The 26294-nt window shown below is 53.4% G+C and overlaps 1 protein-coding gene and 2 long non-coding RNA genes across 19 annotated transcripts in view; 2 read left to right on the forward strand and 1 right to left on the reverse strand.

The window, feature by feature from the left end:
• Positions 1–26294, forward strand: part of IKZF4 (IKAROS family zinc finger 4) — a 71464-nt gene that overhangs the window by 7073 nt on the left and 38097 nt on the right. For 8 of the 17 annotated variants that reach the window (XM_043532572.1, XM_037884188.2, XM_043532571.1 and 5 more), the window contains one exon: positions 213–384. In XM_043532572.1, coding sequence (XP_043388507.1) covers positions 213–384 — 172 coding nt within the window. Of the gene's footprint in view, positions 1–208; positions 385–990; positions 3946–16338; positions 16676–20072; positions 20193–26294 lie in introns of those variants that run through there. The other 9 variants (XM_037884196.2, XM_043532574.1, XM_043532577.1 and 6 more) reach the window with 6 other exon arrangements.
• LOC119564318 lies at positions 4514–6320 on the reverse strand. The gene is made up of 2 exons (XR_005223128.2): positions 6077–6320; positions 4514–5459 (listed from the first exon to the last, which is right to left on the reverse strand). It is a non-coding gene; the product is annotated as an uncharacterized LOC119564318 (long non-coding RNA).
• On the forward strand, positions 20824–24871 carry LOC119564317. Its single transcript, XR_005223127.1, has 2 exons — positions 20824–21015; positions 24312–24871. It is a non-coding gene; the product is annotated as an uncharacterized LOC119564317 (long non-coding RNA).

Raw genomic sequence — 26294 nt, forward strand, 5'->3', positions numbered from 1 at the left:
GCCCCACCCTGCTCCCCTCAGCACAGCACCCCCTAGTGCCACAGTGGGGTCAGCCCTGTACAGAGAGCAACCCCTGCTGCACAGCCGGTAGGTTTGGGATAGTTGGCAAGCAAGCAGGATCGGTGATGGGCTTGCACCCTGGGTGTCCTGTAGATCCCAGGGAGGTTGCTGAGGGATTTTTGCCCTCACTGAAGTCCTGGTTTCTCCCACAGATTGGCAGCTGTGGCCTGGGGGTCCCACCCCCAAGTCTGCGCTGCCTGGATGCCCTCCCGCGCTTATGACACCTGGAGAGCTGGCAACGGCAGCCAGAGACGGAAGGTCATGGCCGTGGGGGCTCTGCTGGGCCTGGGCGCCGGCCTGGCCTATGGAGATCACCGCAGGCAGGTGAGGAAGGAGCTGGGACCAGCGTCATGGGGTCGGTGGCTCCCCGGAGCCTCCGTGGAGTGGGAGGGGCCTGTGCTGGGGGGAGGCACGGAAGCAGCAGGTGGGGAGGCAGTGGGTACTGGTGCTCAGCTCTCTGCCTCAGGGCACAAAGGTGGGGAAGGAGGCATGGTCTAGTGGTTACAGTGGGAGGGCTGGGAACCAGGACTCCTGGGTTCTGTCTCTGGCTCTGGGAGGGGCATGGGATCCAGTGGTTAGAGCTGGGAGCCAGGACTCCTGGGGCGTGGGATCCAGTGGTTAGAGCTGGGAGCCAGGACTCCTGGGTTCTGTCTCTGGCTCTGGGAGGGGCGTGGGATCCAGTGGTTAGAGCTGGGAGCCAGGACTCCTGGGTTCTGTCTCTGGCTCTGGGAGGGGCATGGGATCCAGTGGTTAGAGCTGGGAGCCAGGACTCCTAGTTCCACTCCCAGTTCTGCCCCTGATGTGCTGCGTAGCCTGCGGTGCGTCCCTTCCCCCTCTGAGTCCCATTCCCCCGAGGCGGGTGAGGGGCCAGGCCCTCAGAGGCCTGTGGTGGATGTCGGCGGCCACACTCGTGAGCCCATCTCTCCGCAGGCATCAGAGGCCGAGCCGAACGCTGTGGCCGCGCCCGGGGCGCCGTACCCCGTGTTCACCCGCCAGGAGGTGGGGCGGCACTGCAGCCTGGCCGAACGGGTCTGGGTGACCTACGGAAGCGAGGTCTTTGACATCACCGACTTCGTGGAGCTGCACCCGGGGGGCAAGAGCAAGATCCTGCTGGCAGCGGGGGGCGCCCTGGAGCCGTTCTGGGCCATGTACGCCGTGCATGGCCAGGAGCACGTGCTGGAGATCCTGCGGGGCTACAAGGTGGGGGAGCTGAGCCCCGAGGAGCCGAGCCAGCCCGCCCAGGGGGACCCCTACTCCGGGGACCCCCCTCGGCACCCTGCCCTCAAAGTCAACAGCCTCAAGCCCTTCAACGCGGAGCCGCCGGCTGAGCTGCTGACCGAGAACTACCTGACGCCTAACCAGCTCTTCTTCAAGCGCAACCACCTGCCGGTGCCGGCCGTGGACCCCGCCCGCTATCGGCTGGAGGTGGAGGGGCCGGGGGGCCGGGTGCTGGTGTTCTCGCTGCCAGAGCTCAAGCGCCAGTTTCCCAAGCATGAGGTGACGGTCACCCTGCAGTGCGCCGGGAACCGCCGCTCGGAGATGAGCCGCGTCCGGCAGGTGAAGGGGCTGGAGTGGGGCGTGGCGGCCATCAGCACGGCCCGCTGGGGCGGCGTCCGGCTCCGGGACGTCCTGGCGCACGCCGGTTACACGGAGGAGGACGAGGAGGCCGGGGAGCGTCACGTCTGCTTCGAGGGCCTGGATAAGGACCTGAGCGGGGCGGCCTACGGCGCCTCCATCCCCTACCGTACGGCCATGGGCCGCGGGGCCGAGGTGCTGCTGGCCTACGAGATGAACGGCGAGGAGCTGCCGCAGGACCACGGCTACCCGCTGCGGGTGGTGGTGCCGGGCGTGGTGGGCGCCCGCAACGTCAAGTGGCTGGGCCGGGTCTCTGTGAGCCGGGAGGAGAGCCCGAGCCACTGGCAGCAGAATGACTACAAGGGGTTCTCGCCCGCCGTGGACTGGGACACGGTGGATTTCACCACGGCCCCCGCCATCCAGGAGCTGCCCGTCCAGTCGGCCATCACGGACCCCGCGCCAGGCGCCACCGTCCCACCCAGGGAGCTGACGGTCAAGGGCTACGCCTGGAGCGGGGGCGGGCGCGGCGTGGTCCGCGTGGACGTCTCGCTGGATGGCGGCCGGACGTGGCACGTGGCCGAGCTGATGGGCGAGGAGCAGCGGCCGGGCCGGGCCTGGGCGTGGCGCCTGTGGCGGCTCACGGCCCCCGTCCCCCCCGACTGCACGGAGCTGGACATCGTCTGCAAGGCCGTGGACACCAGCTACAACGTGCAGCCCGACACGGTGGAGCCCATCTGGAACCTGCGGGGGGTGCTGAGCAACGCCTGGCACCACGTCCGCGTCACCGTGGCTGAGGATTAACGGGGGGAGAAGCACAGGGGAGATGTGCAGCCCCGCCCCCAGCGCCCTCTCTCTCCGGATGGATAGAGATGGGTGGCCGAGTCAGGGAGGGAGTCCCTGAAACGGATCCACCCAGCCCCAGGGGGAGCTTGGAGAGGCCGATTCAGGGGCAGCTCTCCCCTGCCCCCTCACCTCTCCAGGGCTCCCTTCCCGGGGGCCTGGCCTAGGAACAATCCTCTCTCTGGAGGGGTCTGATGGGCAGGCAGAGCTGAGCAGTGACCCTCAGGGAGGAGGCAGGAGGGACAGAGTGGGCTAGGAAGCCAGGGGCTGCGGCCCTTTGTGAGATGAGTTTGGTGGATCTCAGCCTAGTTCCCACAAGGACAGGGGAGTGGGTCCTTGGCACTGAAATACCATTCCAGCTGGCCCCACGCGGCCCCTCTGCTGGCAGCCCTGACGGGGAGCCCCGGCCTGGACCGGGCTGCGGGGATGGTGGTTATCCCCATCAGTGGCCCCCGGAGCAGGCTGGGGCAGGCTGGCAGGAGCAGGGGGAGAAAGCTGTTCCAGGCCTGGGCCAGGACGGCAGCGCCCAGTTCTCCCGCTAGTGCTGTTATTCCTGCCCACGTCCCCCCATTAACCCAGCGTAAAATCAACCCCCCCCTCCTTTCCCCGCTGGCCACCGTCCCCTTCTCTCCAGCTGCCCTTAGTGCTCTGGGCCCCCTCCGTGCCAGCCTGTGCCTTCTGGTTCAGAGCCTCTTCATCCTCTGCCCCCTGGCGCTGCCCCAGCATGGCCCAGCGCCCTCCTGCCACGTCGCTGGCCTGTTCGCCGACCTATCCACTGCGTCTCAGCCTGGGCCCTTCCTCGTCGCTGGGCTCCCCCCGCAGCGCGGGGCGAACACCTCGGCTCTTCCTGTCCCATCCCTGGCGCTGTTATAGGCCATGCCAAAGTGTGATGGCTGTACAGCCATGGGAAGTGTCAGATGCAGGCGGCCATAAAGATTGTGCTGGGTTATGGATTCGTCTTGTTAATTTACAGGCCAGCTGGCTGCCCACCAAGGCTTTCCAGGGTTGACCATTCCTGGGGTCAGGCTGAGGTTAAAACTCCGGGGGTGGAAGTCCGGGGCGCCTGCTCTGTGTTCTCCTCGCAGCAGGAGCTGAGCATGAGTCTGACGAGCTCATGTCCTGGGCCAGGGAATGATCCAATTTCTAAACGGATCAAACCACCACAGCCAATCTGCCCAGCCTGGCTCTGCTGGTGCCATCTGCCTCAGGGGCTGGGATCGAGAGGCAGGTGAGGGGACTTTCCTCTGATCCCCCACTAGGAAGATGCTACATAAATGTCCCCCTGTGCTGTGGTCAGTGGCTCCCTCGGGTGGTCAGTCTGCAGATATGTTAAAAGCCATAAGCTGTATGCTGGCCAGGAATTCTCCACCAGGATGTGTGGCTTCCCCAAAGTGAAACTTTTCCCCAGGAAAATTTCAGGTTTTTTTCTGTTGAGAAAATGTTTAAATAAAATCTTTACTCTGAGGCAGACCTGACTGTGACCTGTCTGGTTTGTCAAGCTCTACTGAAATGGTTCGTTGCAGGTTAGTTCCGCATTAATCCCACCCACATGAGCACTGCCTCCTGGGGGTTGTGATTTTGGTGCCTCGTCCCCCATTCTCTGTGGCCCAGCTGCCTCAGAACTACTAACCAGGGTATGTGTCCGATCGCTGAAGTCAGCCTCTGGACCAGACGCCTGGAGGAGAGCTAATGTGATGCGGATCTTTTTAAAAAGGCTCCAGCAGTGATCCTGGCAATTACAGGCCGGTAAGTCGAACATCAGTACCTGGCAAACTGGTTGAAACTATCGTAAAGAACAGAATGACCAGAGAGCAAGATGAACGCGGTTTGGTAAAGGGAAATCATGCCTCACCAATTTACTAGAATTCTTTGAGGGGGTCAACAAATGTGTTGACCCAGCGTACTTGAATTTTCAGAAGGCCTTTGCCAAAGTCCCTCACTACTGGGTCTTAAGCAAAGTAAGGAGTCACGGGATAAGAGGGAAGGTCCTCTCGCAGGTCAGAAACAGGTTAAACAAAGGTTAGGAATAAATGGTCAGTTTTGACACTTATCATCATCGTGTTCTTATTACTCCTCTGGTGTTCAGGGCAGCGACGAACCTCCTCCGCTCCTGTCTGCTTCTGGCAAGTCTCTCAATGGTTCCCCAGCTCTGCCCCAGGTTTTCAACTTGGCTTCCACAGCTCTTCGCCAGGTTGTTTTCGGGCGGCCTTGTTTTCGCTTGCCTTCAGGTGTCCGTCTCATTGCTACTCTGGGGATGGAATCACGTGACCGATCCATCTCCAACGCCTCCTGGCAGTGATGGGGCTCAGATCCTCTTGGCTGCACAGTGTCAATAGATCTTGGTGTGAGATTGTTCTAGGCCAAAAGATACAGAGGATTTTTCTGAGGCCGGTTGTGTGGAATGAAGACAGTGTCCGACTTTCTCATTCCCAACTTTCTGCACTACAGAGTAGTGTTGACAGTACGCAGCTCTGATAAATCTTGAGTTTGGTTTTGCTGTTGTATCTTGATAATTTCCAGACTGTATTTAAGCCCCGTGAAGGTGTTCCTGGCTTTATTGATTTTTTGTTCCGGATGTCCTGGCTTGTTCCACCGTCCGGGCTGATGGTGCTGCCCAAGTATGTGAATATTTCTACATTGGTGAGAACATGACCCTCGATCTGCACTGGGGATGGTGAGGCAATATTAAAGGTCATGATCTCTCTCTTATTGCGGTTGATTTTCAGTCCAATTTGCTGGCTGAATGCGTTGAGTCGAGTTGTTTTTTCTTGTATATGGTGTTGGGTATGTGATAGGAGAGCGAGATCATCTGCGAAGTCCAGGTCTTCAAGGGATGAGAACAGTGTCCATTTAACGCCTCGTGGCATGACTTCTGCTGTGCACCGCCTCACCCAGTCGACGGCCATGCTGAATGGGATGGCAGACGTGACACACCCGGACATACTCCTGTTTCGACTTCAAAACTGAGCTCGCTGTGATCAACGCTGCATGTACAATTGGAATAGAAGCTTCTGATGACGTTGATTATAGGGAGAGGAATTCCAGGCGCCCGCAGGCTGCGCCAGAGGCTAGCCCTGTGAAGGCTGTCAAAAGCCTTCTCAAAGTCTGTGAAATGTATTGTGACAGGTGTCGGTCGCTCCTCCGAGCTATGGTCTCCGTGGCAGGCCTCGGCCACACCTCCCGGGCGTTGGGGAATTAGCGGGGAAGGTGCGCCGGCCCGAGGCAGGAGCGCGCCCCTCAGGCAGGGGCCCGAGGCAGGGGCGCGCCCCTCAGGCAGGGGCAAGAGGCAGGGGCGCGCCCCTCAGGCCGGGGGGCGCCGGCCCGAGGCAGGGGCGTGCCCCTCAGGCCGGGGGGCGCCGGCCCGAGGCAGGGGCGTGCCCCTCAGGCCGGGGGGCGCCGGCCCGAGGCAGGGGCGCGCCCCTCAGGCGGGGGAGCGCCGGGGTAGGGGAACGCAGGCCCCCCCAACTCCACTGCGTTCCAGCCCAGGGCCCTGACAGGGCGGGAGGCGAAGGTCCCGCCGCTGGGTCAGCGGGGCCGTCCGCGCCCGCTGACCAAACACACCCACCCCACGGTGCAGTTTGGCCCCTGGGCTACTTCCTACCCGGTCTCTCAGGCGGGGCGCTCCGGTCCCTCCATCTCCTCCGGATAATCCGCTGCGGGCCACTCCGGTCCCTCCATCTCCTCCGGATAATCTGCTGCGGGCCACTCCTGCTCCCCCTCGGTCTCGGACTCACGCTGGCCCGGGCTGCCGTCAGGCCCCTCCAGGTCCTCTGGGTACTCAGCGGCCGGCAGCCCGGGTTGCCACAGGCCTTCCCCCCGGTCAGGCTCCTCCTTGCCCAGGGCTTCGCCGGGGTCGGCAGCAGGATCGCGAGGGAGCAGCCGGCAGCCTGCGTCTGTCTCCCTCCCTGGTGCTCTCCTCGCTGGGCAGAGGGCCCTGCCCTTTGTACTTCCCGTCCCACCCTTCCCCTTCCGGGGACTGGCGGGACCTTGGCCTGGCCCCACCCACTCAGGCTCAGAGGGTGGCTCTTCACCCTCTGGTTCAGAGGGGAGCCACCCTGGCTCCCTACAGTATGTCGAGTTGCCGTTGCCATGCTAAGCACCGCTCTGCTCTGTTTCGTAGAGTGAAGCTCTGGTCTGTGCAGCCACGCCCTTTCCGAAACCCAGCCTGCTCTTTTCTGAGAACGCCATCAACTGCCTCTGATATACGCTGGGCTATGATCTTACACAATACTTTGCTTGGCACAGAGAGAAGTGTGATACCACACCAGTTATTACAATCGCCGAGAGTTCCTTTCTTTGGTATCTCCACTATAACCCCATCGGGCCACTCATCTGGCACCTTTTCCCTTTCCCAGACTGATGGAAATAGAGGGGCCAGGATAGATGCTGCTAATTTAGGATTTACCTTGAACAATTCTGCATTCAAGTTATCCGTGCCAGGAGCTTTCCCATTTCTTAAGGATTTGATGGTGTGAATGATCTCTTCGTTAGTGGGGTGTCGTCTGTGTTGATATCAAGATCTTCTTCTGCCTCCTGGATGTTTGCTTCCTCTTTCGGTGGCTCCCTGTTCAGCAATTCTTTGAATTGCTCCGTCCAGCACATTTCTTGTTCTTTTTCAGTTGTCAATAGGTGTCCTTGTTTGTTCCTGAGGAGTGTTTGGTGGTGTCTGCCGTTTACCACCGATAAGCTGCGTGATTTTGTAGACGGTTCCTTGTTCACCACGAGCAGCTGCATCCTCTGCTTGTGTTGCCAGATCATCAATATCCTGCCGTTTGTCCGCTCTCGCAAGGCGTCTGACCTTCCAGTGGGCCTTGCTTTACGGCTCGTGGTATTTGTCCTTTAGCTTCAAGGATTTTTTGTCTAAAACTTTTCTTCAGGGCTCGTCTGGTTTCTATGGCGTTCCACATGCTGGGTGTAATCCACTCTTCCGCCTGTAGCCTAGACAGGCTTCACTGCTCTGTTTATAAATTGTTGTTACTTTGTCCCACTTGTTGATCTCCTCATCTGCATTCCCCTTCTCTTCATCAAGGTCTGCAAGTGCTTGAAACCTGTTCTTTAACTGCAGAGCGAAGGCTTTCTGTATTTCAGGGGACTTTAGCTTGTCAACATCATAACGTCTATGGCCCTTGTTTGGTGGCCCCACACGTCTCAGTTTTAGCTTGATGGAGGCTGTCACAAGGTGGTGGTTGCTGCCAACATCTGCCCCCCTTCCACATATGTCAGTGAGTGTTGTCATTTGCCATTGATCATGATATGGTCAATCTGGTTCTTATCTCTGCCATCTGGAGAACACCATGTCAGCTTGTGAAGTTCACGATGTTGAAATAGGGTTCCGCCGCTGACTAGATGTGACGAAGTGGGAAAGTTCTTAATGTTTCCTCTGAATAGTGTGGGGGTGACTCGGTTCCCCTATGAAGTTCTTAAGTATCTAGGGGGTGGGGTAAGGGTGTATGATCATTGCAGAGCCCTAGAGGGCAGGTGTGTGCAGGAGTCTGGACACACAGAATGGCCAACACCCTGTTTCCTGGCAACTGATGGCCTGAGCTCTTCCGCCCTGCAAGGTGAGAGCTAAAGGGTTGGAGAACAAAGGAATCAGGTGACCTCCTGGCCCGGGAAAGGAACAAAGCCCAGAGGAGGAAGGGCTGGAGGGACTTTTCAGTTTGGGGCTGGCTGGGACATGGAGTGAAGGGCAGACGTGGTTGTCTGGCTCACTGCCCCCCAAAATGGACCCAGCTGAGGGGTCCTGTTCTCTGCACCTGCAAGCTCTGTTTTAGACCATGTTCCTGTCATCTAATAAACCTCTGTTTTACTGGCTGGCTGAGAGTCAAGTCTGACTGCGAAGTTGGGGTGCAGGACCCTCTGGCTTCCCCAGGAGCCCTGTCTGAGCGGACTCGCTGGGGGAAGCGCACGGAGGGGCAGAGGATGCTGAATGCTCCGAGGTCAGACCCAGGAAGGTGGAAGATGGGTGAGCTGTGTGTCCTGAAGACAGGCTGCTCACAGAAAGGCGACTGCCCCAGAGTCCTGACTGGCTTCATGGGGAGCAGTTCCAGAGCATCGCCCGGGGACTCCGTGACACTAGGTCATTCATATTCCAGAAATCAACAAGCCTCCCTCTGTTTTCATTCATAGTGCCACACCCATGTCTTCCCATTGCTCTGTCATTGTTTGTGTTGTCCTTACCGACCTTGGCATTCACGTCTCCCATGACGATAGTTAGGTCGTGGTGTGGTACTCTCTCTAACTCTGCCTGGAGTGTAAGGTAGAATTTATCCTTTACTTCTTCATCACAGTCATTTGTTGGAGTCTAGCACCGAATCAGGGTGATATTATTATGTTTCCCTTTGTCTGGCTCTCATAAGTCTGCTGCTGATGGATTTCCACTCAAGCAGGGAATGCTCCACTCCCTTCTTCAAAAGGATGGCCACACCCTCATGGTGTTGTCTATCATCCCATCCAGAAAACGGCAAAGTTTCTCCCAAGGCTGTTGTTCATCTTCCTGATCTCGTCCATCTGCTCTTGCTGACCCCCAGGAGCTGTAAGCTGTAGTGTCTCATCTCTGCTGGGACCTGAGCTAGCTTCCCTGCTTCGTACATTGTCCGTACGTTCCAAAAAACAAGTTGAGCACTTCAGTCTTCATGCCAGGGCTTCCTTGCAGCTTTCACCGTGGGCAGTCCTACGGGTCACTGACTCCTGAAGGCCTCGCACACAGTAATGACAGTGGAGAGAGGTAACTAGCAGGGTCCCAGGGATCTGTACTAGAACCAGAGCTGTTCAACGTATTCATAAAATGATCTGGAAAAGGGCATAAACAGTGAGGTGGCAAAGTTTGCAGATGATACACAATGACTCGAGAGTTAAGTCCAAAGCAGACGGCGAAGAGCTACAAAGGGATCTCACAGAACTGGGTGGCATGACCTAGGCAAGAAAATGGCAGATGAAATTCAATGCTGAGAAATGCAAAGTCATGCACACTGGAAAACATCATCCCAACGACACATGTGCAGCGATGGGTCTAAATTAGCTGTTACCGCTCAAGAAGGAGATCTTGGCGCCATTGTGGAGAGTTCTCTGAAAACATCCACTCCATGCGCAGCGGCCATCAGAAAAGCGAACAGAACATTAGGAAAGGGGATAGATAATGACAGAAAATATAATGCCACTGTGACGATGTGACTCAGCAGGGAGGGGGGAGTGTTGACCTGGGAATGTGCCCTGGGGATGGGAGACCTGAGAACCTGTAACCTGAGCCGGGAGGGGGAGGTGGAGGTAACACCTCTGCCCGGGAATGTGGATGGAGGCTGCAGCAGGGAACCTGCTCGGTGGGTTTAGTTTCAGTTTGGTGCTGGGTGGAGGAACACAGGGAACCCCAGGGCTGGGGTCTAAGCTCCCTATTCCCCCAGAAGGACTTGACTGAGGGGTCCTGGGGCTACCCACAACCTCTGTTTTGGACTGTGTTCCTGTTGTCCAATAAACCTTCTGTTTTACTGGCTAGCTGAGAGTCTCAGTGAATCCCAGGAAGAGGGGTGCAGGGCCTGGACTCCCCCACACTCCGTGACAGCCACCATATAAATGCAGGGTAGGTCCCCACCTGGAATACTGTGTGCAGTCCTGGGTGCCCCATCTCAAAAACAGATGTATTAGGAAAAGCGCAGAGAAGGGCACCACAAGTGATTAGCGGGAGGGAACAGCTTTCAGCGGAGGAGAGATTAAGAAGACGGGGACCGTTCTGTTTAGACCGTGGAGGGATATGACAGGGCTATAAAATCGTGCCTGGTGTGGTGAAAGTGTTCTTTACCCCTTCCCCTGACACAGGAACCAGAGTCACTTAATGAAATGAACAGGCACCAGGTTTAAAAACAAACGTGAGGAAGCATTTCTTTACACACCGCACAGTCACCTGTGGAACTCCTTGCCAGGGGATGGGGTGAAGGCCAAAGTATAACTGGGTTCAAAAAAGAACTAGAGAAGTTCATGGAGGACAGGTCCATCACTGGCTATTAGCCAAGATGCTCAGGGATGCAACCCTGGGCTCTGCGTGTCCCTAAGCCTCTGACTGCCAGAAGTTGGGACTGGATGACCGGGGAAGGATCACACACTAAGTGCCCTGCCCTGTTCATTCCCTGAGGCACCTGGCATTGGCCACAGTTGGAAGACAGGAGACTGGGCTAGACGGACCATTGATCTGACCTAGTACGGCTGTTCTTATGGACACCTCCCAAGATATGCACCACGGTCAGCCCCTGGTTGAACTACCATGGTGCATCATGGGAGGTGTAGTCCATCTGGGGAGCTTGTCCCATAGAAGAGAATGGGGCACAAGGCACCCAGACTACCCCTCCCTTGAGGCCCTGGGGTGGGACGTGGCCCAGTAGCGAAAGGCAATGGCTTAATGTTTCCAAGTTGAGATGTTTCGGAACTTTCCATTCCATGATTTTTAATTTTTTTTATATTTCAACTTTTTGGTCCGAGTTGGGATGGAAACACCTGTCAAAATCTCAGAATTTCCATGGGCTCAGGTCTAATCAAAGCAGAAAGTGGGGACCCCCCACCCATCCCCAGAACTGGCTCATCAGCTCTTGGGGCCGCTTGTCTCTCCTTTGCCCTGACACGAGGCTGCAATGTCTGGACGGCCTCCAGGGAAAGCAGCCGTCTTTAAACCCGTCTCCCTGAGAGATCGGTCCTGGACGCTGGGCCCCTCTGCTTTCGGCCCGTTGCCCTCTCCCGTCAGTCAGGAGCGCCTTCGCTTGATGCAGCACCAGTCTCCTTTATTTACAGTGGTTTTCCCACCACCACTTTCCACCTACGGGGGGGGGCGTTCACAGCCAACTTTGTCAGGTGCAGGCCTGGCCAGCAACAGGCCAGAAAGCTCCCAGCTCCCTCTGTGCCTGGCCTTTCTCTTCCCCACTCCCTCTGGCCTCCTCCCAGCCTTTCTAGCCCTGGCTAGTGCAGGGCTATCCAGCCAGCCCCAATCCATTCCCCTTGATTGGGGCTGGAGTGGCAGGGGCTGATCAAGTGCTTCTCACTCAGCCCCCGTCACAGTCCCACTGGCATCATTGTGGGCATGGCTCCACCTGGCGTCTGGCACCTGCCCCTGCCACAGCTTGCTCCCTGCTAAGGTGTAAGGGCTTGTGAGTTTGGCGCTGAAAGCTGCGGGGGGTTGAGACCCAGGGCCTCTCTGCTGCGGGGTGTGGGGACGCTGCCTCGGGGATTACAGGATCCAAGGGGACGGGAGCTTTGAAGGCTGGTTGTTACATAGCATGGGAACTGCAGGTGGTTTGGGGGAGTGGGGCTCCTTCCCCCCGGCAGACCTGAAGGAAGCTGCTGGTGCAGGAGAAGTTTATGCTCTTCCCACTCCGCCCTGGAACGCCGGGCTCCTGGGGAGCCTGTCCCCCAGTGTCTGTCTCTAACTCCCTGCTGGTCTCTGAGCCATGCCCAGATACCGCCGTGCTGGGCGCGTTGCTCGGGGCGGGTGGGACTGGCTGCGTCCTGCCCTGCGGGCCTGACTGTTATGTACTCAGCAGCAGGAGCCACGTGCATTGTAATCAACCTCCCTGGCTCGTGGGCTGAGGCCGCGTAGGGTCCGTGGAGCATTGGCTTGTGGTGACGTGTCGTAGGGTGAGAAGCAGTGGCAGAGAGAGCACAGGGGGGTGGGGGGTGGGGGAGGGGCGCTGGCGTGTGTGTCTGCCCGCGGCTGTGTGTCTTTCAAAGATTCAAGCAATCTCAGCTTCTGAGCCAACGTCCTGGGTTTCTCACTGCTAGGCCCATGAACTCCCCCAGCTCGGTTCCTTCTGCACCTTGTACGACCCCCATCAATAGCGGACCCCGGGGCAGAACGGAGTTGGCGCCTGTGCAGGGAAGGGAGAACAGAGCCCTGCCCGCTCTCCCCAATCCCTCCTGGTGCAGCCGCCGGGGTGGCTGTTCAGATTCTGGATTTCACGTGGCTGGGACGGTCCGACCAGCATGTCTAGTGGACAGCTGATGCAGAGCAATTACAGGGCCCCGAGCCCCAGTGGAGGTGGGGTGGGAATACACAGCGCTGGCTAGGCCCCCACAGAGGGAATAAGGGCACCGTCGGGGAAGCTGTGTCTGGCCTGCGATGGGAAGAGATGGGCCCACGTTGGCGCGTAGCGGCCCTTGGGGAGGGTAGTGGACACAGGGCCACTCGCAGACCAGTTGTGTTGAAAGGCAGGAGCGGTTGGTAGGCACCCCCCCCCCCCCAGCTCCCTTTGGCTAAGCCACCAAACCAGCCCTGAGTCAGGCGGGAAGGAGCCCGCCAGGGGTGTGCTGTGGACTCGCCAGGAGCCCGCAGACATGGGGTCGGGGTGGGCCAAAGAAGTGGTTGTGGGTTGGTTCTGGAACCTCACCCCTCCAGGATACGCGTGCCCACCTGCCCCGGCCTGGCGCCCACCTGCCCCAGCCTGGCGCCCACCCATTCAGGAAGGGGAAGGCTAAGCTTGGTGGGCCTGGTTTAGAAGGGACGAGGTAGCAAAAGCCCAGGAGCTGCTTCTGGGAACTGCTCCCCCACCACCAAACTGGAAACAGCTCCTGAAAAAGGCTGTAATGGGAGAGAATGTGGGGTCGGGGGGGGGGGGAGACTGGGGGGGGAGGGAGATTCCCCCTCCTCAAATTGGGGTGAGGCTCTGGGAGCTTGAAACCCCTGCCCTATGGGGATGGGGGGTGACACCTGTAGTGATGACGTGTCCTCTCAGCAGCCCCCTCCCCAACTCTAACCTCAAAGGGGGAGTGGAAGCCCTGGGGAGGGTCAGTCCCATCGCAAGGAGGCTCCAGGCCTGGCTCCTTGAACTTTGGGGGAAAACCTATTCTTCTAGCTGAATTTCCCTAATAAAAGCTCCAGTTTGGTTCTGATTTAACGGCTCCAGATTGTTTTTTCCCCGCCAGGGCTGCAGATTTGCCCTGTGGCGAAAGCTGGCCGTGCCCTGCAGCTGTCTCTGCATCGCCCGCTCTCCAGGCACTGAGCCTACAGCCCTGGTGTCCCTGCACCGAGTGGCCCCCCAAGGGCTTGGGGGCTCTCCAAGAAAACACCCCAGATCCGCCTGGCCCTCAGCCCCCTTACACTCCAACCCCCACCCTTGGGCGAGTGCGTGGAGGGGGAGGGAATGCGGCACTCCCGCGCCCGGGGGCTTGTCCTCTCCCAGGCAGAGCAGAGTGTGTTGGGAGGCAGCAGGCCCTAGTGGAGAGAGCCTGCCCCCATGTTTATGCAGCACCTGGCACAGCGAGGTCCAGTTGCAGCCGAGGCATCTAGATTCCCCTATAACACAAGTGGCAGGCATAGTGGATCTGAGCTAACCTCCCTTGGAGTCAGTGGAACTCACTTCCACAGGCTTTAGATCGGGCCTGTAAACAACCACCCAAGAAATGGGCTACTCAGCCTGGCCCTGAGCCAGTGACAGTGATTCGTGGCTAATGGATTCATTGGTACGTGCTGTGTGAGTGGGGGGTTCACAGGGCATTTAAATCAAAGGGCAGGGAGCTAAACCTGAGGCCACTGCCTATTTGAATAGTCAGGGGAGGCCGGGAGCCGTGGAAACCTGCTCTGCAGTAGGAAGATGTGCCATCCCTGCAGCCTTTCCATGGTCCTGTTAAAAACAAATGTTACCTTACTTCTCTAACACTTTCCAGCCTCTCTACCTGCCACTGAAATGCAGCCACCTCTGGGGTGGAACGTGGCAGCTGTAGAACAGCACGTGACAAGGCAGCAGTGATTCCAGGTGGGGAAATGAAGAGGAACATTGTACGCAACTGAAATGACAAAAGGAAACAGACTATTATGATCAGGGCCAGAACAGGGCCAGGGCACTGAGGCGGATACAGACTGTGTCATGGGGTCTTTGTCATCCATCTCTGGTGCATTGATTTGGACCCAGATCCTCAAAGTGCCTAACTCCCATTGACATCAGCCAGCACTGACCATCTGCCCCCATTGGATTTCAATGGGAATTAGGTGCCTAAATGCCTGAGGATCCAGCCCTCAGTGCTGGCTCCAAGGGAAGACTGCCACCTACTGAGTTACCAACGTACTTCAAGTGATGAAGGGCCCCAGGTTGCTTAGGGTGAAATGCAGATAAGCCCGGCTACCTAGGAATCAAACCTGACCCCTGGGGTAACTGACAGAGCATCATTCACCAAGAAAGCAGCGATCACTGTGTAAATAGCAGGGGCCGTGAAATAACATGATGTAGCCAACAGAGGGGCCCCTCACTTTATGGCACATTTAGCAAAACACATCAGATTTCATGCAGCGAGCCAGCAAAGATTTGAAGTGGCTCATGTCTGGATCAAAGGGAAATTCTGGGAGCAAAAGGTCATTTGACTCTGAGTCAGCTCTGAGGCTCTGCGCCATTTGCATATTGGATAAAACGATTGAATTAGCTAATTTGGTCAAAAATTCCCAACTCCAAAGAGATCAGAATTAGCGTATGCAGGGAATTGATTGCATCCTTCAGACAATGCCTCAGGCTTCAAACGGAACTTCAGACTTGGACTGCCCAGACAGAGCCTGAAGAGGGGGAGAAGCAGCGAGAGGAAGCGGCCCAGGGAGAGTCGCCGTTTGAGCTTTGGTAAGAGTTCTGATGATGATCATTATGTATAACTTGTAGTGCAGTCAGAGCCCCAGTCATGGCCCCGCCGTGTGAGGTGCTGTACAAACACACAACAAAAGACCTGACGGTCTATGCAGCGTAAGCAGGTGTAGCTCCCAACTGAAGCCTGAAATTGCACCTCCTTGTGGCAGGAGCGAATCTGGCCCATCATCCCTATTTCTTGTCTTTATTTTCTGTAATGAAATTAATTCTGCTAAGTGCAGGTCAGTAATAACCCTACCCTCAGGATGGGATTTTGCAGCCAAACGTTCAAAATGGCCAGTGATTTTGGGAACCCAACTTGAGACCTGATTTCAGAGGTGCCGAGTGTCGACAGCTCCCGTTGACTTCAGGCAGCTTTGCTCTTGAAAAGGGCCAGGACCAGAATGAAACCGACTCCGGTCCCAATCCTGCAGTGAGCTGTGTGTAAAAGCAGAGCTCGTTGCTGGAGCGGCAAGTCCTCCAGTTGTTTGGGGTCCTGCACTGAAAAGGCAGGCAGCTAGCAAGTACTCACAGAAACAGGCGGGAAGCAGAGGAAGCGCATGGTAGCGCTGGGAGGCCATGAGAGCCTGGGGGTGAATAGGCAGGGACACACACACACTGCACCTTCGTTCGTAAGGAATGAGCTTAATCATCAGTTTGCTGGTCATTAATGGGTAATGCCTTTAGGCAAATGAATCAACTGGGAAATAGTTCTGCACTAATGGGTCATGAATGTTACCTCTTCACCGGGTTCTGCTGATTTTATAACTGTTCGCACTGGACTCTAATTGACGAGCTCGGTTTCTGGTGATCGATTATTGGTCAGTTATTTATGTGGATGAATTGTATTGAACACCTTATTGATTAATTGTGACTTACTGCCAAGCTGTTGTCCTGTTATTTCCCCGAGGGTTAGGGTGGAGTGATTATCAGCTGATTATCGATCATTAATCAGAGGATTATCGATTATCGATGGATTTGATCAGCCGTCGCTTTGGAAATCATTTGGTAATCCAAATAAATAATGACAGTCCCGTTGAGGGGGAGTTAATTCAGGATCGATTATCGATCGTTGCCAATACCGCTGATCGATCACTATTAATCGATTATCTCCCATGCCCTCCACCCCGCCCCGCCGCCAGCTGTGGCCTGCGGGGCCAGCCCTGCCCATCGATGCTCTCGACGCCGGCCTGCTCCCCCAATCGATGCTCTCGGCTGCTCCTGCGGCAACCTGGCTATCGACGCGCTTCGCCGCTGCCCGGAGGCTTCTCCCTGGCTCGATGCTCTCGGCACTCGCCTGCTTCCCTGGCTCCCGAGGGCTCGGCGCCCAGTGGCTCCCTGCTCGCTCGATTCATTCGGCGCTCGGCTGCTGCCAACGGCCCCCCCCCCGGAACGATGCTCTCGGTTGCTCCCTGCCAGCTCGATGCGCTCGGCGCGCGGTTGCCCCCGCCTGTCTCCTGGCAGTGGGACCGGAAGTGGCTCGGGGCGGGGAGGGGGGCCCGGTCCCTCCTCAGGTGAAGCCGCCGCCGATGGAGCCGCCGCTGCGGAGCCGCTGAGCCCCCCAGTCCCCACCCCGCAGCGGCCGGGCCGGGGGGCCCCTCCCCGCAGCCCCCCCTCAGGTGAGAAGGGGGCGGGGCAGCCTGGCTGGGGGGCCTGGAGGAGGGTCAGTGGGAAAGGGCGGGGGTGGCTGTGCAGCGGTGGGGGGGGTCAGTGGGGAGGGGGGTTGGTGGGTCTGAGAAGGGGAGGGGGTGGGCTGTGGGGAGGGGTAGAGGGGGGTGGGCTGTGGGGAAGGGCTGGCTATGGAGAGGTGATGGGTGGGGAGGGCATAGAGGAGGAGGAGGGGCTGGGCCGTGGGGAGGGTCATTGGGAAGGGGAGGGGGTAGGCCGTGGGGAGGGGATAGAGTGGGAGGGGGTAGGCTGTGGGGAGGGGGGCTGGGCTGTGGGGCGGGGATAGAGGAGGAGGGGTAGGCCATGGGCAGGGTCATTGGGAAGGGGAGGGGGTGGGCCGTGGGGAGGGGATAGAGTGGGAGGGGCTGGGCCGTGAGGAGGGGATAGAGTGGGAGGGGGTAGGCTGTGGGGAGGGGGGCTGGGCTGTGGGGCGGGGATAGAGGAGGAGGGGTAGGCCATGGGCAGGGTCATTGGGAAGGGGAGGGGGTGGGCCGTGGGGAGGGGATAGAGTGGGAGGGGGTAGGGTATGGGGAGGGGGGCTGGGCTGTGGGGCGGGGATAGAGGAGGAGGGGTAGGCCATGGGCAGGGTCATTGGGAAGGGGTGGGGTAGGCTGTGGGGAGCGGGGTTGGGAGGTCTGAGAAGGGGTGGGGGTAGGCTGTGGGGAGGGGGTTGGCAGAAGGGTTGGGCGCAGGGGCAGCTGTCCAGGAGTGGAGGGGAGCTAAGGGAGGCATCTGGGGTGGGTGGGGGGAGGCGAGGTGGGTACAGAGGCATCACTCTGGGTGGGAGGGGATGGCTGAGAGGAGGAGGCTAGGGTAGTGTGGTGCAGCTGGCTGAGGGTGGAGGGCTGATAGGGGAACTTTTGGGACTGGGGAGGGGGAAGAATTGGGGAGTGTTTCCCTGTTGCTCAGGAGACCCAGACTTCCTTTTTGAAGCCCCTTTTCTTCATGTTTTAAAGGGGGGAGCACTGGTGTAAGAGGGGATAGACCGGGGACATACCTGAGTCCGTCTACTTTTCCTTCTCCGTACCTCTCCATATACTGCCTTGCAAGCTTGGTAGCTTTAGGGAACTGGGGAGGGGAGGGGGTTACACCCTTCCCTCTACAGGGATCAGACTAAAGAATCCACAATAAATCGTTGCCTCCTAGGGTTTTACTTGTAGTTACTTTTGGAAAAGAGGAAAGAAATGCTCTCCGTTTCCCCCACCCCCACTTCCAGCCTTGTTACCCTTCTCCCTTTACACTGGCCACTCCCAGCTCTCACATGGCCCTGTAGTTTGAAATGATATTCCTCTAGAAGAAAAAGTAAACTTAACTTTACAGTTTCGTTGGCGCATGGTGATACCAGGCACCCTGTGGGTGTGTGGGAAGAGTGAAGGGTTTCACGTTTTTAGAAATGCAACGAAAGTTGCTTATTTCTAGTCCTTCAGGGACAGTGAATCTTGTTGGATTTCCATAAAATTGCTTTGCTTCCCTGCTTCAGTTCAGTGTCTTGTAGGTTGATTTGTCTGATCATCTTACATTCTTGGAGGAATTACTTTTTGGTTGGGCAAAGTAACTTACCCTTTTCCTAGCCCGGCAGATGCAGCCGTGTGCACACTGTATTACTTACAGCAGGTGTGATGGTGAAATGGAATACCGTCTTGTAATGCACACGCACAAGATGGCGGAGTTAAGGTTAAGGCTGCTGTTGGATAATACTTAGCACTTTTCATCTGAGAAGCGTGAAACTGTCAGGTTGGTGTCTGGCTTAGATGATGATTTCCTTGCTCAGCTTTATCTCTGCACTAACAGTTCCATTTGTTGGGGTATTTGGAAGATTTACTCATAATCTTGAATGTCTTTACCCGCCTCAAACCCCCCTGAGGGGGGGAAGTGCTGCTATCCTCATTTTACAGATGGGGAGCTGAGCCACAACGAGCCTAAGTGACTTGACCAAGGTCATTCAAGGAGTCAGTGGTGGAGCAGGGAACTGAACACAGGTGTCCCACGCTAGCATTACTGTGATTACTTTATTTGTATTACCATCATGCATAGGAGTCCTAGTCATGGACCAGGCTCTGTTGTGCTAGGCGCTGTACAGACCTAGCCAGTGGACCATCCTTTCTTTATCACCTGATGTTCGGTACCTCAGGAGGAGGTATTGTGCAGAGTGCCACCTGCTGAATGGCACCCGACCAATGATGTATGTTATTTGCCTCATAACTGAAGACGACTTAGATCCAAGCAAAATCTAAGCTTCCTTCCTACATGAGGAGTATTGCCTCACTACAGCACACATAAACCCTCCACAAAAGCATTCCTCGCTGGCACAAGGCATTGTCCACAGGTGCCGTTCAGAAAGTTGCAGGCCCGGTATGACACATTCAGTAGGGCCCCACCCACTCCCATTTCACTTTATTTATGCAGAGGTGACAGATGTTTTGGGGGGCAGCCCTGAGCTCAGGGCCCCAGTACAATTGCCCCTTATCAGCCCTGGTTGTCGATGCAGTCCGTGTGCATTTCCACAGAGGCTAGGCTTGGGTTCTCCGGCAATCACAGGGGAGGGCTGTATTAATTCTTTTCTATCCACACGCAGTACCTCAGCATAGGTAGGGGCCGTGGAGGCTTAAGGAAGAAAGAACCAAATTTCCTAGTGTGGCAGGGGTAAGGCGCATGAAGAGACAGCAGCAGCAGCAGCTTTGCAGCGAGACGTTCTTGCACCACAAGCTGTCGTTGGCAGCTTGAGGATAAACGTAGCTGCCTCTTCTGTGTACTCCTCTGTCTGGTTGTGGGGCTTTTGAACTCTCGAGTGAGCTGACCAGGCTTAGAAGCGGCCAGTCCTGGAACCTGTGTGCTAGAAGCAATGATATTTCTTACCTGTGGTTCAGCTACCCCCAGAGGGAGGGCTGGTCCTGTGACCAAAGCACAGGGCAGGAGTCCCTTGCTGTGTTTCTAGCTCTGCCACTGACTCGATGTGTGCTTTTTGGCAAGTCAGATCATGTCTCCATGCCTCAGTTTCCCTATTAGTAAGGTGGGGGAATATCTTGAGGAAGGTTAAGAAAATGTAACGCTTTAATCATAATATTTGTAAAGTGTCTCAAGGTCCTCAGATAAGTGGTGCTGTGTTAGTGCAGGAAGCAGTCCATTCCTCATGCCCTGCGTCTGCTCCTCTGAAACGGTACGTTTGGCGTACAGAAGTGCCAAAGGCAACGTTATCTAGGCAAAGCTTTGGAGTGTTTTCAGACTAGGATTCAAGGTGTGTTCTTACCACTAAAGACAAGGCAGTCTGTAGTTTTCACGTGTGTTAGCAGGTTGAGGTACACGCTAGGAAACTAGAATGTGAAAACGAGCATGCCTTGTCTTCCCTAGGATTTCACCTCATGTTAGCTAGCGCGTGGTACGATCACTCCCCTTTTTGCTTGGTGAAGACCAGGGCACGGTTATTGCTGAGTTGTTGATCAAGGCTGCAGAGGTATCGGGAGGAGAAGGGTAAGTATTGTCCTCACTTAGAACTTGTCTTGTGCATTTAGTGAGAGACCCAGCGCAGATGGGATAATGATTTTGGGCTTCGTCTTAACTTTCACTTTCAGGGACTCCATGAAACCTCAGAGACCTCAGTGAGTCATGTCCCCCAGCTTGCAAAGGCTGAGCTTGGAGACCTAGTGAAAGGTCACTGTTTAGAGTGGGAGGCAGCTTGGCCTAGTAGTTAACTTGATTCCCCAAAAGCCTTAATTCCTTTGGGAAATTTATACAGCAGCAGCTTGTACTCTGGTAACGGAATTATAGGACCACAGATATTAGGTTTTGGTCTCCCATCCTGTGGGACGGAGATGGGGTTATGTGAGGTCACCAGAGGGGGAAGAGGTAGAAAGTGCCAATGCGGGGGGAGAGAGAGCATGTGAGGTTTATTTATTCTGTTTGCAGTGGATCAATTCAGTTGAAAGCTTGTGTGTGTCTGGCATTGGTACAGTTAATGTTAGTCAAGTACTTTGTGTTTCTGTACTGCCTCATGTTGGATCTCAAAATATTGGTGTTCAAAAGTGCAGTACGCCTTTATTTGTACAGATCGCTGTCACTCTAGGGTGGTGGGTGGGAGTGGGACTGACTTTCCATTTGTCTGTGAATCCGTCTAGGCAAATGCCGAGGAGGTCGGGTTTTCCTTCATTCCCTTAGAAATAAAAGAAGCTTCTTGCATTTCATGCTACCTCTTATAGTTTTGAGCACAGCAGCCCATGATTATGGTTGTTGTTTGTTCAAATTGTGGTAGTGTCCCGAGAACTCAGCAAGGACCTAGATGCTGTTCAAAACCACGGTAAGAGGCGGTCCTTCTTGTTATGCTTTGAATTCAAACTTAGTTTTACAAGTTTTTTAATCTGTGTTTAGGAGCAGTAGTTGAACTTACTATTTTGTTATGCCTCTATCCATGGCCTTTAAATAAAAAGTGTATTGCTACGTGGGAAACGTACGCATAGGCCTCCTATTAGCATTATTAGAAAGTTACATCTCTGGGAGACTCTTTCCAATAATGTAACCCTAAAAAAAAAATAAAGCACATTTGCTTCAGTCAAATAGAGTTCTTGTAACAGTTCATATTTTATATAAAGCCACTAGGTTGGACCTAATTTTGGGTGTTGCCCAAAGGAAATGGATTTAGATCTCTAAAGTGGTTTATCGTATCACTTGCACACACACACACACACACACAACCCCCCACTCTGATTTTTCAAGCATTATCTTCATGGAAGGGACAGAATTTTACTCATATTTACGTAGCCTTTAGACTAGGGGACTCTAACAAGGGAGTTTTTTAAAGAGATGCTTGGTGTTAAGTGTGCTTGTCCACTGATGTTCTTAGAGGGGAAAATATCCAACTTATCCTTATAGCTTAGGATGCTGCAAAGTGTAAGAAAAAGGTGGTGATGAGTTGACCAGAGCAGTAAAGGGGACCTGTTTATTAGGATAAGTCCCTACGACAAAGGGATCTCACTAAACTGGGTGACTGGCCGAGGAAATTCAATGCTGATAAGTGCAAATGCACGTTGGGGGAAAAAAATAATTCCAACTATACGTACAAAATGATGTAGTCAGAATTAGCTGTTGCCTCTAAGATCTCTTTTGGGAGTGTGTCGTTGGTACTTCCCTGAAAACATCTGCCTAATGTGCAGCCGCAGTCAAAAGAGCTCCCGATGTTAGGAACCACTAGGAAAGGGATAGATAATAAGACAGAAAATCTCATGATGTCACTATTATAAATCCATGGTATGGCCACACCTAGAATACTGTGTGCAGTTCTGGTCGCTTCATCTGCAAGATACATTAGAATTGGAAAAGGTGCAGAGAAGGGCATTGAAAATGATTAAGGGTATAGGACAGCTTCCATCTGAGGAAAGATTAAAAAGACGGGGACTGTTTTTCTTAGAAAAGAGATGGCTAAAGGGGATATGATAGAGGTCTGTAAAATCATGAATGGCACAGAAAAAGTGAATAGGGAAGTGTTTTTTACCCCTTCACATCACACAAGAATTAGGGGTCACCAGATTAAATTAATAGGCAGCAGGTTTAAAACAAACAAAATAAAGTTCTGCTTCACACAGCGCACAACCAAACCGTGGAACTCGTTGCCAGAGGGTGTTGTGAGGGCCAAAAGTATAAGTGGGTCCAAAAAAACAATTAGGTAAGTTCCTGGAGGAAGGTCCATCAATGGCTATTAGCCAAGATGGCCAGGGACACATCCGCATCCTCCAGATATCCTTAAACCACTGCTGCTAGAAACTGGGACTGGATAAAGGAGGGGGTGGATCACTTGAAATTGCCCTGTTCTGTTCATTCCCTCTGAAGCTTCTGGCAGTGGCCACTGTTGGAAGACAAGAGACTGGGCTAGATGGACCATTGGTCTGACCCAGAATGGCCGTTCTGATGTAGTAATTTTCTGTCAAGTGGATGAGTTAGATTTATTTCTAGATCACATTTCTTTCTCCCATTCTTAAAGCAGTAACTTAAAAAGGCTGCAGCTTAACACCTTATTATTACATTAAATTTGCCCAGTAACACCTCATTAGACAGCATGCTTCATAATAAACGCCCAAGAGCATCAGTGGTCCCTTCCCAATTCAGAAACAATGCACAGGTAGACGCTGCCTTTTGGTCTAGTATTACATTGAATTCATTTTTCCAGTTATACTGCAGGCTGTTTACTAAGCTATTACAAAGCATTAATTTTATCCATTGCAGTTGAGTTTTCATTATTTAAGGGACAAAGACAACATCCCGATGGGCTAGCGCTGTGTTTTGATTTTGTCTATTTACTTGCTAATTTGTCCAAATCACTCGGCTGCGAAGGGCGTTCTCCAGTTCTGCTCTAGCAGATAATTGCAGCTAGCCGCGGCAGCGTGTGAGTACGTACGCGGAGCTGGGAAAGCCGCTTCCTTGGCATTTAAATCATTGGCAGTTTGATTAAAAACAAACTTTTTTTTTAAATCCTTTACGCCGAGCTTGTTTTTTGAAATGCTTCCAGTGACCCAAAAATAAAAAAAAAAAATGGTTCATCCGATGAGCGTCTGCCTGTAGCAAAGGTGGAAAAAAGTCCTCGTGCTGGAAAATAAACTGCTGGTGATGGAAACAATGGGTTGGAAAAAGAAAATACAGGGGCGTTTATGGCTCTTATTAATTCTTACCCTAGCAGAGATGCTAATTATGGCTGCGTCTGCCCTAGATCTATTTCTTCACACGTCCCACAGCTGCAGTTCAACTGGTGATGTGATGCTTGTATAAATACCACTACTACCCGCACTTGTGTAGGGGCTTCTAATCCATAAGTCTCGAAGTGCTTTACTAAGGAGGTCAGTATCATTATCTGTAGGATGGGGAAACTGAGGCACAGAGTTAAGGTGACTTGCCCAGTGGTGGAGCTGGGAATAGGGTTCAGTGCTTTGTCCTCCTAGGCCATGCTGCCTCAGACCATAGTCCTCTTCTGGATTCTGTGTACATTAGCACTCCCACCATTAGTACTTTGGCTGGAGCTGCCAATGTGCACAGACCTCTTGGGTAAGTTTATCCTCTGTCAATCACTCCATGGCTGACCAAGTCATTAGAAGAATGAAGATGTTCTGAAGAGTTTGCTTTTAGACATTTGCTTTCCCTTGTTTGAATGATTCACTTGTTGAACTGACACTGCAGTCAGTTTGTGAGGCCTCCCTGTGTTCTTCCTGAACAGCCCTATGTTGGAAGGAGAAAGGTAGCCTATGTTGCAGTGTTTGCTCTTGGCATGTTTTCCATGGGCATGTTTTCAGGATTGGGAATGTCTCTGTCTGTTCCTGATTAGCTTCGTGTCAGGACTGAAACTATTTCAATTATATCCCGTCACCCTAGTAAAATAAATTGTCTTCAGTTTTCAAAGCATTCTTCTAATTGGTAAAACCACCATAGAAAAGTCCAAGCAGAGAGAGGTTCTGCAAATCTTTGAAGTGATGTCGCTTATTAAGCACTTGCTTGTCTACTGATCATTGTTATCTCAATTCCTGGCCTTTGGCTTTAGATCTCAAAGTGCTGTACGAACATTAGCTAATACTCACAACTGATGTTACAAGGATCTTCGCCTGTATTTTCCAGATGGGGAAACTGAAACCCAGGAGATGAAATTTACTTCCCTGTGTCAGTGGTGGTTGGGCGTGGAACTCTGAAGTTCTTGACTGCCAGACCTGGTGCTCGGACTGCTAGCCTATGCCATCTCGCTGATGTCTTGTGTTGTAGGAAGGCAGCAAGGATGTATTTCAAAGTTCTGACAATGCTTCCTTATGAAACCAAGTTCCTGAAGAAAGTTTAATAATATAAAGCTGACCCGCAAAGGAATAAAAAGTTTCTTTTTTTTTTTTGTATTTTGTTTACGTATTGCTTCCTTGTGATGATAAAATGTAAGGTTTTTGTTTGGTTTTTTAACTGTCAGCAATATCAAGTCTTGTCTGTCTTGTTTTTGATGGAAGGTTCCTGCAGGACTAGAAAATTGTTGAGGGAACTTTCTCAGCACTCAGTTGAAGTGCCAGTTTGAATCTTTCACACACAGCTTTTGTCCCAAGAGTGCATCAGATGTTGGAGTTAAATAGATGCGTAGAAAAACAATGTTTGGAATAAGTCTGGCTGAAAAATAAACCAACAAATCTTCCTCTTCTTAATTGCTTAGCTTTCCGTTTTTATGGCTGATTCTTAATATAAAACATTTTTGGTGATGGAGAAAATAAACCAAATTCCTATTGCAAAAGGAAAATAAAATTAGAACAGGAGCATAAACTCTGGTAAATCAAGTGTAAAAGTATAATCAGGGAGACCAAAAAGGAATTTGAAGAGCAGCTAGCAAAAGACACAAAAACTAACATTTATTTTTTTTAAGTATGTCGGAAGCAGGAAGCCTTCCAAACAATCAGTGGGGTCGCTGGATGATCGAGGTGCTAAAGGAGCACTCAAGGAAGACAAGGCCATTGTGGAGAAACTAAATGAATTCTTTGCATCAGTCTTCACTGCGGAGGTTGTGAGGGAGATCCTCACACCCGAGCCATTATTTTTAGAATGACAAATCTGAGGACCTGTCCCGGATTGAGATGTCAGTAGAGGAGGTTTTGGAACAAACTGATAAACAGTAATAGGTCACCAGGAGCAAACGGGATTCACCCAAGAGTTCTGAAGGAACTCAGATATGAAATTGCAGAACTACTAACTGTGGTATGTAACTTATAGCTTAAATTGGCCTTTGTACCAGAGGATTGGAAGACGGCTAATATAACACCAATCTTTAAAAAAGGCTCCAGAGGCAATCTTGACAGTTACACACCAGTAAGCCCATTTGTTGAGGAAGAGTCAGCATGGCTTTTGTGAAGGGAAATCTTGCCTCACCAATCTATTAGAATTCTTGTAGGGGGCCAACAAACATGGTAACTGAGTGGATGTAGTGTACTTGGACTTTCAGAAAGCCTTTGCCAAGGTTCCTCACCAAAGGCTCTTAAACAAAGTGAGCAGTCGTGGGATAAGAGGGAAGGTCCTCTCATGGATCAGTAACTGGTTAAAAGCTAGAAAACAAAGGATAGGAATAAATTATCTGTTTTCACAGCATAGAGAGGTAAATAGTGGGGTTCCCCAAAGATCTGTACTAGAACCAGTGCTGGTCAACATATTCATAAATGATTTGGAACAGTGGGTGAACAGTGAGGTGGCAAAGTTTGCAGACGGTACAAAACTACTCAAGATAGTTAAGTCTAAAGCTGACTAAAAAGAGTTACAAAGGGATCTCACAAAACTCTGTAACTAGGCAAGAAAATGGCAGATGAAATTCAACGTTGATAAATGGAAAATAATGCACATTGGAAAACATAATCCCAACTATACATAAAAAATAATGGTGTCTTAATTAGCTGTTACCACTCAAGAAAGAGAGGTTGGAGTCATGGATAGTGCTCTGAAAACATCTGATCAGTGTGCAGTGGCATTTCAAAAAGCTAACAATGTTAGGAACAGGTAGGGTGACCAGATGAAACGGAGAAAATATTGGGACACATGAGGGAAGCGCAAAAAAAACCAAACCACGCCACGGCCAAAGCCAAAATA

This window comes from Chelonia mydas, chromosome 20 (assembly GCF_015237465.2).
Source record: "Chelonia mydas isolate rCheMyd1 chromosome 20, rCheMyd1.pri.v2, whole genome shotgun sequence".
NCBI lineage: Eukaryota > Metazoa > Chordata > Testudines > Cheloniidae > Chelonia > Chelonia mydas.